Below are 10,917 nucleotides of genomic sequence, written 5' to 3' on the forward strand. Positions count from 1 at the left end.
GACGTTTTACAACAAAGCAACGATTATTTTGGACAAAGGACACCTTGCCCAAGATTCTGATGGAAGCTCAACTAATAGTAAGAACTATTTATGATGTTAATTCGTTGTTCTGTGGAAAAATGTAAAAGTATTTTTCGGCCATTATTGCGGCACTGGTCTGGCTGTAACGCACACTGTATGTCTAGTAACGTTAATTTGAAAAATCTAACACAGCGGTTGCATTAATAACTAATGCATCTTTCAATTGCTGTCCAACCTGTATTTTTTAGTCAAGTTTTCGATTATTTATTGATTAGATTAGGTGCCTTTCCAAGATGGCGCCGGTCAGAATGCATGCCATGTTTTTACTGATTACATTGCATAACCACGATTTGTGCTGTTAAATATGCACATTTTCGAACAAAAGCTACATGCATTGTGTAATATGATGTTACAGGACTGTCATCTGATGAAGTATATCAAGGTTAGTAAAATTATATATCTTTTGCTGGGTTGTTACGATCGCTAACATTTACTGCTGGTAAATGCGGTTGTGATTCTGGCTATTGTGGTAAGCTCATATAATGCTATATTGTGTTTTCGCTGTAAAACACTTAAAAAATCTGACATATTGGCTGGATTCACAAGATGTTGGGCTTTCATTTGCTGTACGCTGTGTATTTTTCAGAAATGTTTTAAGATGAGTAATTAGGTATTTGACGTTGGTCTCTGTAATTATTCTGGCAGCTTCGGCACTATTTCAGATTGCAGCTGCAATGTACAACTGTGATTTATACCTGAAAAATGCACATTTTTCTAAAAAAACATATGCTATACCATAAATATGTTATCAGACTGTCATCTTATGAAGTTGTTTCTTGGTTAGTGGCTATATATATCTTTATTTAGTCGAATTAGTGATAGCTACTGATGGAGTAAAACTGGTGGAGTAAAAAAAGTGGTGTCTTTTGCTAACGTGGTTAGATAATAGATTTACATATTGTGTCTTCCCTGTAAAACATTTAAAACATCAGAAATGATGGCTGGATTCACAAGATCTGTATCTTTCATCTGGTGTCTTGGACTTGTTATTTAATGATATTTAGATGCTAGTATTTACTTGTGACGCTATGCTAGGCTATGCTAGTCAGCTTTTTTACTGTGGGGGGTCCTCCCGGATCCGGGATGGTGACTCGTGAGAAGTTAAGTACTGCAGTGCATCTCCTCCTCATGGACTGCACCAGATTTGCCAGTTCTTGCTGTGAGATGTTACCCTCACTCTTCCACCAAGGCACAAGCAAGTTCCTGAACATTTCTGGGGGGAATGGCCTAAGCCCTCACCCTCCAATCCAACAGGTCCCAGATGTGCTCAATGGGATTGAGATCTGGGCTCTTCGCTGGCCTTGGCAGAACACTGACATTCCTGTCTTGCAGGAAATCACGCACAGAACGAGCAGTATGGTTGGTGGCATTGTCATGCTGGAGGGTCATGTCAGGATGAGCCTGTAGGAACGTTACCACATAAGGGAGAAGGATGTCATCCCTGTAATGCACAGTGTTGAGATTGCCTGCAATGACAACAAGCTCAGTCCGAGGATGTCGTGACACACCGCCCCCAGACCATGACGGACCCTCCACCTCCAAATCGATCCCGCTCCAGAGTACAAGCCTCGGTGTAACGCTCATTCCTTCGACGATAAACACGAATCCGACCATCACCCCTGGTGAGACAAAACGGCGACTCGTCAGTGAAAAGCATTTTTTGCCAGTCCTGTCTGGTCCAGCGATGGTGGGTTTGTGCCCATAGGCGACGTTGTTGCCGGTGATGTCTGGTGAGGACCTGCCTTACAACAGGCCTACAAGCCCTCAGTCCAGCCTCTCTCAGCCTATTGCGGACAGTCTGAGCACTGATGGAGGGATTGTGCATTCCTGGTGTAACTCGGGCAGTTGTTGTTGCCATCCTTTACCTGTCCCGCAGGTGTGATGTTCGGATGTACCAATCCTGTGTAGGTGTTGTTACACGTGCTCTGCCACTGCGAGGATGATCAGCTGTCCGTCCTGTCTCCCTGTAGCGCTGTCTTAGTCATCTCACAGTATGGACTGTGGCAGGCCAGTGGGTTTGATCAAGACGTTTACACAGATCAGAGTCACTAGGAGAGGAGAGGAGGAGTAGAAGAGTTACTAAAGTCAGAAATAGCGATAAAATGAATCACTTATCTTTAATGATCTTCATGTGGTTGCACTCAGAAGACTCCCAGTTACACAATAAATGTTTGTTTTGTAAGATAAAGTCCCTCTTTATGTCCCATAAACTCTGTTTTGTTGGCACGTTTTGTTCAGAAATCCAATGGCTCCAAGGCGGTCACAGCAGGCAGACGATTACATACAAAAATTACCGGTAAAGTTCGTCCAAACATGTCAAACGATGTTTATAATTAAGCCTCAGGTTGTTTATTGTCTTTATAATCAAAAATATGTCAACCGGACAATACCATTTTCAATAGAAAGGGAAAATAACAAACGGCGCGGAATCAGGTCTGCAAAGTTCCTCTGTCCTCTGACCAAAATGTCTGTTTACTCGTAGTTTTTCAAAATAAAAGCCTGAAACCATGTCTAAAGACTGTTGACATCTAGTGGAAGCAATAGGAACTGCAATCTGATTCCTAACCCATTGGATTCTCTATAGGCATTGAGTTGAAAAACAGCCACATGATTTTTCTCAGGTTTTCACCTGCCATATCAGTTCTGTTATACTCACAGACATTATTTTAACAGTTTTGGAAACTTTAGACTGTTTCCTATCCAAATCTGCATATGCATATCCTAGCTTCTGGGCCTCAGTAACAGGAAGTTTACTTTGGGCACCCTTTTCATCCGGAGGTGAAAATACTGCCCCCTACCCAAGAGAGGTTAAATAATAAATCAAAAGAAAAGGATAGGTCTCCCACATGAGACCTTCTCCGGGATACCGTCTTCTGGGCTCCGGGTCTTACTGTATCCTGTCGGGCACACAAACTCAAACTCCCTCATCTTAGCTCGGGCACCGTCTCCAACTACACGGAATTCACCTTATTCACCAGTCCTCTCCTGTGTGCTGCCCTTCTGGCAGCTTTATGGGGCTTGTACAGCTGGTGAGCAATCAGCCCTTGATTACTCACCAACTCCCCAATCAGCCCCAATTAGTCCTGGGCGGAGAGCCCGTCGAGACCTGGCAGATGGTGCCCTCGCCTCACGCTTTGTGTCATCGTGAACACAGGAAATGGACATCTCCCTACCCCTTTCGGTCTCCTGGTTCAGCAGGCTCGTGGTTACGAGCGTAACCATACTTCCGGAGTCCAATAGTGCTTCCGTGTCGTGTCCTTTAACTTTCACCGGGACCATGGGTGCAGTTGATTCGGGGTGCGCCCAACAGGAGGTGACATAGTTCACTGCGTGACCAACCTCGCCTCCGGGGCTAGCTGATGGCATCGACTCCTCTCGAGCCAGGCAATTCCAGGCAATGTGCCCCCGGGCACCACATTCAAAACACCTGCTTTGGTCTCCATCTGCCTGGGGTCGTCGGAGACGGGTCGGCCCTACCCCAGCCATTTCTCCACGGGTTTGCGATCCTTTGGCCCTGCCGACTGTCGATTCGGGGTACACCGCGGTGGGGCTGTCCTTCCGTCCCCTCGGACGGGTCACCGACTCGGCCCGGCTCCCACTGCGTGTTATGATGCGTCTCCACTGCTTCCAGGAGGCCCTCCAAGGTCTGGGGCGCGCATAGACTCGCTGCCCTCTTCATGTCATGGGGTAGCGCCCGTAAGAAACGATCCAGGACCACTTTGTCGAGGATGGAGAGGGTGGATACGTCGGTTAGGAGCCATGCCCTGGAGACGCGCGGTAGGTCGCTCACCTGTGCTCGGGGGGATGCGTCGGCTACAAACCTCCAGTCGTGGAACCGTTGAGCCCGATGAGCCAGGCTGTACCCGTAGCGGCTGAGTATCTCTCGTTTGAGTCTGTCATAATTAGCCGCCTGTTCGTCGCTCAGGTCCCAAAACACCTTTTGGGAATTACCAGAGAGGAACGGGGCCAGCAGGCCATCCTTCCCATAGAGCTGTCCGTTCAAACATACAGAGGTAGCTTTCGACGTCATCGTTTTCCGTTAGTTTGAGTAAAAACTGGTTGGGATGTGATTCAGGAGACGCTCCTCCTTGCAGCTTCCTGATTTCCTCAACGAGGCGGACGTTTTGTAATCGCTGTTCCTCCAGCGTTCGTTCCTGAACCTCCTGTTGTGCTTGTTGGGCCCGGACGAACTGAACAATCAACTCGTCCATGCTGATGCTGCGTAAACGTCAACCCTGATCTGACCACGTTATCAGATTGCCCGCAATCTCCACTACTTGTGGCAGACCAGTGGGTTTGGTCAAGACATTTACACAGATCAGACACGGACAGAGTATGATTAGTTCGGTTTCAAGGGTTTTTATTCAATAATAAATCAAAAGAAAAGGATAGGTCTCCCCCATGAGACACTCTCTGGGATACCGTCTTCTGAGTCGTGAAATCTTAAGCTTGTTTTAGGCTGTGTTTTACACACTGTTTGTACACCTATTTTGCAGTGCTCTGCAATCTCTTCAACCTCTTTCCATAGTTCTCCAAAGTAACCCTCACTTCTGTAGTCCTGTAATGTGTCTGTAAGGGCACCTACTAGATCCACAGCTCTAGCTAGGTCAAGAAAGCTTGATTGGAGCATGTCAGTAAGACATTTGGCATCACCAAGCACTTTACAAAAGGTAACCAAAAGCCCTATGAAATGTAAATCTATCTGAGAAAGAAGGCCCTTTGCCTCCACTGATCTATCACCACTATTTTCAAGTGTGATATCCTGTAGCACTCTCAGAACTGCTGGAAGCCTGTCCCTCAGATTATGGCATGCCATGTATCTGCATGCCCACCTTACATCCGCAAATCTCTGTAGTTCCCTGGACTGCTGCTGTGGATACAGCTCTTTCTGAACTGCAAGCCACTTGAGATGAACATACGAGCCAGATACAACGTTTTATAGCTTCTGCAGGAGAATTAAAAAGTTAACTGCCTCATGCACTGATTTTAAAGCATCGACAAGAACCAAATTCAAACAATGTGCAGTACAATGCATATAAAATGCAAATCTTGCACTGTTTTTAATCTGTGCAGACTCTGTCCAGAATGCTTTCCTCTCATGACGGATGCACCGTCATAGCCTTGCCCCACAAGATTATTTCTGTAGTCCAGGGCATGGTTTTCAAGGCAATCAATTATCATTTTTGTGAGACCTGCTGTGCTGCATCTAAGCTTTCAGCTGAATGAAAGTGTAAAAAGCTTTCGTGGATGGCCCTTGTGGAATAGCACCTCACAACTAAAGACATTTGTTGTTTTTCTTTAAATCTTTGGTTTCATCTGCATTTACACTAAAAACATAACTTGATTTTACTTCTCTTATTATTTCACTTTGTACCATCTCAGCTAAGCCCTCAAGAACTTAATTCTGGATTTGGTGGCGTGTGTACTTAGCATTGCCACATGCATTCATCCTTTTCTCTATGAGGGTCATGCTTTTCTATTTCTTCTAAGATTGTCAAAAATTACCCTTGTTGTGAGAGTCATCAGACTCTCGATGACCTCTCTGCGCTATATTTTGAGTGGCAGTTAATAGGAGCACATCTGCAATTGTTTTAAAGTTTTCCTCAACTTTCTTTTTCTGGTCCTCATTTATGACATCTAACATTGATGAGTTGCTGTCAATAGCCCTTTTATGCTGATTCCAAGCATAGCATTGATATTCAAATGGAGCTTAAACACAGAATCTTTAAACAGCACCTTTCTTTCAGTTACAAAAACCTTACTGTGATGTGAAGGCAGATTCAGGTGTATTGGGCAGAGACAAATGCCTACAGGCGAAATAATAAGTTGAATCTTGAGTTCCAGAATATTCAAGCCATGAATTGTCCTTATACCAGGAGCTGTTGAAAGCCCTTTTCCTAGTACCATGCTGAGTTCTGGGAAATGTTTTCAAACACTGCTGTACAGGACCCTCTTCTCTGGATCTTGAAATGTCTGAAATACAAGTTAAATAATATGTCATATCACTATGGAAATGTATAATTAAGGGATCCGCAAGATTAGATACTAACAGCTGATACTAACAACTAAGATGTGTAGTTTAAAGTATAGGCCTGGGTCCTTTTGGAACAGCATATCTGGTGCTTGATGCATTTGGGAGGGGCTAGATGACATCTCCTGGCAGCTCTGGCTCAGAGCCAGAGGTCTCTGTATCATCCCTTGGTACATCTATTACATTAAAATTAGAATGAAAATGCCAGAGCCATCAAAACAAGAACACACATGAATCAACAACCAACATTTTAAAGTAAGGCTTAATCTGACAAAATCATCTATTACAAGCTGAAGCAAAACTTAAACTCTGAACTGGGCATGGGACTGACTGCCTGGTAGATGCTCCGACCTGGTGGTGGTAGACTGGGTCCTTGTGAAGTCTGACCACACTGACTCTGACTAGCATCAGGTAGGGAGCTGCTCTGGGGTCCGGTGGTGATGCAAGGGCTGGGGTCTGTTTGCACCTAATCTGCCTATTTGTGCTACTTTAAAAAGAAGTCTGATATCTCAAATAAAATAAAATCAAATCAAAGTTTATTTGTCACGTGCCCCGAATACAACAGTGAAATGCTTACTTACAGGCTCTAACCAATAGTGCAAAAAATGTGTTTAATTGATCCTATGCAAAAATAAGACAGTCTATAGTTACATCTAAGCATCCAATTACCCACATTTTAGTCCAATCTCAATCTTAATAACAAATTCCCATTGTCATAACTGTACCTTAAAATCAACTACCAGCCTAAGTTACTAGTTAGATCATGGCTAGCCCTACTCTGCAGTAAGTAACTTAGCTAGCTATAATGTCTTACTATTATCTGCAAATTGTGGTAATATTTTGAGTTATGTTAACCGATTGATAATAACAATTGTTCATTTTGAGTTGAAGTATGAAAATCTAACTGAGTTAAAGGATTTTAAATTGCTGAATGTTAACTTGCTGAAAACTGACAGCTGTAGCCTACTAGTTACCCCACATTAGCTAAACATTCATATACTGTAATTTACGACACTGCACTGTATATGTGTGTATTACTATCACAGATGTAAACATAATGTTAGGCTAAATTGGGCACCGATCTCTCTTATCTGACTAACTGTCTGTTAATGGATCCAAAGTTCTAACGTTAACTTACATAGCGACTCAACTTTCGTAAAAGTTGTTCAGGAAACCTAAACCCGATGCTAATCCTTAAAACTTACTTCAAATATGATGCTTTCGCCAATCGCGAAGAGCTTGTGGAGCTGTGGAAATATTCTCTCTTCTTCTGTATGTTCTTCTTATTCTTATTCTTCTGTCTCTCGCAACCAACGTTAATATTCTCTCTTCCTTGTCCTCGATTTGAAAAATGTGTCGCCGAACGTCAAAATAAATGCTTCTTTCAAGAGGTGAAATGAGATGTCAATCAGCATCAAACTGCCAGTAGCAAATTACAGAGGGATGGCACCCCTCTGGCTCCACCCCTGGTAGTAACGCATTTTGCATTGCGATTCGGTGACTTAGACACCTGCGCCACTGTGGGAGGCCCAATCCATAAAAATATCAAAATACAGAGAGGTGTTGGTAAAGGTATACTGTCCTGCTAATAGCCCATTATGGGCTATTATAATACTGTGCATGGTGTCCAAGTCAGGATAACCAAAACATTTCTTTATTAAAGACTATCAGAAAGAATGATGGTACTTATTTATTTTGATCCAAAGCCTTGAATGAGTGAGTCACTCAGCTTTATGTAGGTGCCGCTACATGACTGTGCCATCAACTTGATAATATATAATGGTATTTTGGAGGTTATTTAATTTTTTCAAAAAAATTAAAGTGAGTGATTGTAATCTGAATAACGGCCCAAAAAATATTTGTAAAGGTCAAACCATTTATTTCTGTTTTTAGAGGGAGAGAACGCTGGGCCAATTGTGCGCCCCCGTATGGGACTCCCAAACACAGTCGGATGTGATACATAATAATACTTTTTGTGGTATTATTTGTTTTGTCTTTTCTGCTGGATTAAACTGAAATTGCAACCAATCACGGCCGGTTGTGATACAGCCAACCTAATTTAGAAATACATTTGACGATAGAATTCTCCCCCTACCTTCCTTCTAGGCAAGTATATTAATCGAACAAAAGGACCATTAATCGAACAAAACGACCATTTGTGATGTTTATGGGACGCTAGCGTCCCACATACCCTAGAAAAGTTAAGTTTCACCGTAATAAAGAATGTGGAACTCTACTCACGCTGCGCCTTGGTCCACTCCTTGCAAAGAACGTGACAGAATATCCCACCACACAAGGACCAAGCAGCGTGCTATGGAGGCAAAAGTGAGTTGGACATGGGTGGAGATCCTGGGAGGATGCGAGACCCTTCCTTGAAGGGAGTCGCCAAGGAATCTGGAAGGACAGCGACAACGCCGGGGTCCGCGGCCGCAGAAAACCCCAAGATTTTTTGGGGAGGGGCAGTCAGCTGAGCTGAGGAGAGAGCCAGAGACCGTCTGGCAGTCGATGGAGGAGTTTGAGGAGGGATACCAGAGAGAGGTGTTGGCGAGGAGTATGCTGCAGCGCAGGCGTGCTGAAGAGCGTGTCATCAGTCCGGTGCCATCTGTCCGGGCTCCACGCACCAGGCCTCCAGTACGCCTCTCCAGCCCGGTACGTCCTGTGCAGGCTCCCCTCACTCGCCCTGAAGAGCGTGTCATCAGTCCAGTGCCACCTGTGCCGGCTCCATGCACCAGGCCTCCAGTGCGTCTCCCCAGCCCGGTACGTCCAGTGCCGGCTCCCCGCACTCGCCCTGAAGAGGGTGTCATCAGTCCGGTGCCACCTGTGCCGGCTCCATGCACCAGGCCTCCAGTGCGTCTCCCCAGCCCGGTACGTCCAGTGCCGGCTCCCCGCACTCGCCCTGAAGAGGGTGTCATCAGTCCGGTGCCACCTGTGCCGGCTCCACACACCAGGTCTCCAGTGCGTTTCCCCAGCCCTATACGTCCTGTGCAGGCTCCCCTCACTCGCCCTGAAGAGTGTGTCATCAGTCCGGTGCCACCTGTACCAGCTCCACGCACCAGGTCTCCAGTGCGCCTCCCCATTCCGATACGTCCTGTGCCGGCTCCCCGCACAAATCCACCAGTGCGTGTGTACAGCCCGGAACCTCCAGCGGCGGTTCACTGTCCGGAGCCTCCAGCGAAGGTTCACACCTCGGAACCTCCAGTGACGGTTCACAGTCCGGAGCTTCCAGAGACGGTCAGCGGTCCGGAGCCTCCAGTGACGGTTAGCGGTCCGGAGCCTCCAGTGACGGTCAGCGGTCCGGAGATTCCAGTAACGGTCAGGAGCTTCCAGTGACGATCAATGGTCAGAAGCTTCAAGTGACGGTCAACAGCCCGGAGCTTCCAGTGACAGTCAACAGTCCGGAGCTTCCTGCGCCGGTGCTCAGTCCAGGCACTGCGTCTAGTCCTACTCCATGGCCTGAGCCTTCCTCTGCGCCGGTGCCCAGTCCAGGCACGGCGTCCAATCCCGCTCCATGGCCGGAGCCCTCCTCTGCGCTGGTGCCCAGTCCAGGCACGGCGTCTAGTCCTACTCCATGGCCTGAGCCATCCTCTGCGCCGGTGCCCAGTCCAGGCACAGCGTCTAGTTCCACTCCATGGCCGGAGCATTCCTCGGCGCCAGTGCTCAGTCCGGGCACGGCGTTCAGCCCAGCTTCATGGCCGGACCCGCGGTCTGAGCGGGGGCTACGCCCCGCACCGGAGCCACTACCGACGCTAGTTGCCCACCCTAACCACCCCCATCTAGGTTCAGGTTTTTGCGGTTGGAGTCGACACCTTTGGGGGGGGGGTACTGTCACGCCCTAACCATAGAGAGCCCTCGGGGTTCTCTATGGGGTATAGGTCAGAGCGTGACTAGGGGGGTTTCTAGCGTTTCTCTTTGTATTGTTCCCAATTAGAGGCAGCTGATTATCGTTGTCTCTAGTTGGGATCATACTTAAGTTGCCCATTGATCCCACCTGCGTTGTGGGATATTGTTTTGTTTAGTGCCTAGGTGTGCTACGAACAGCACGTTCATTTGTTGTTTTTGTTAACTTCTTTGGGGTATCCCCCCTTCTTCTCAATTTCCGCCTAAAGACATACCCTAATCTAACTGCCTGTAGCTCAGGCCCAGAACCAAGGATATGCATATTCTTGGAACATATATACAGTGCCTTCGGAAAGTATTCAGAGCCCTTGACTTTTTTCACATTTTGTTACGTTACAACCTTATTCTAAAATTGATTAAATAAATAAAAATCTACACACAATAGCCCACAATGACAAAGTGAAAACAGGTTTTTGACAATTTTTGAAAATGTACAGAAATACCTTATTTACATAAGTATTCAGACCTTTCGCTATGAGACTCTAAATTGAACTCAGGTGCATCCTGTTTCCATTGATCATCCTTGAGATGTTTCTACAGCTTGATTGGAGTCCACCTGTGGTAAATTCAATCAATTGGACATAATTTGGAAAGGCACACACCTGTCTATATAAGGTCCCACATTTGACAGTGAATGTACGAGCAAAAACCAAGGCATGAGGTCGAAGGAATTGTCCGTAGGGCGCAGAGACAGGATTGTGTCGAGGCACAGATCTGGGGAAGGGTACTAAAAAAATTCTGCAGCATTGAAGGTCCCAGAGAACACAGTAGCCTCCATCATTCTTAAATGGAAGAAGTTTGGAACCACCAAGACTCTTCCTAGAGCTGGCCGCCCAGCTAAACTGAGCAATTGGGGGAGAAGGATCTTGGTTAGGGAGGTGACCAAGAACCTGATGGTCACTCTGACA

The 10,917-nt window shown here is 46.2% G+C and overlaps 1 protein-coding gene across 1 annotated transcript; it reads right to left on the minus strand.

Moving 5' to 3' along the window:
* Positions 1 to 9,461: 9,461 nt before the first annotated feature.
* On the minus strand, positions 9,462 to 10,091 carry LOC139582338 (merozoite surface protein 2-like). Its single transcript, XM_071412327.1, has 2 exons — positions 10,079 to 10,091; positions 9,462 to 9,871 (listed from the first exon to the last, which is right to left on the minus strand). The coding sequence occupies exons 1-2, from the start codon at positions 10,089 to 10,091 to the stop codon at positions 9,462 to 9,464; spliced, it is 423 nt and encodes a 140-aa protein (XP_071268428.1).
* Between the last annotated feature and the right edge of the window lie 826 nt (positions 10,092 to 10,917).

Source organism: Salvelinus alpinus, chromosome 8 (assembly GCF_045679555.1).
Source record: "Salvelinus alpinus chromosome 8, SLU_Salpinus.1, whole genome shotgun sequence".
NCBI lineage: Eukaryota > Metazoa > Chordata > Actinopteri > Salmoniformes > Salmonidae > Salvelinus > Salvelinus alpinus.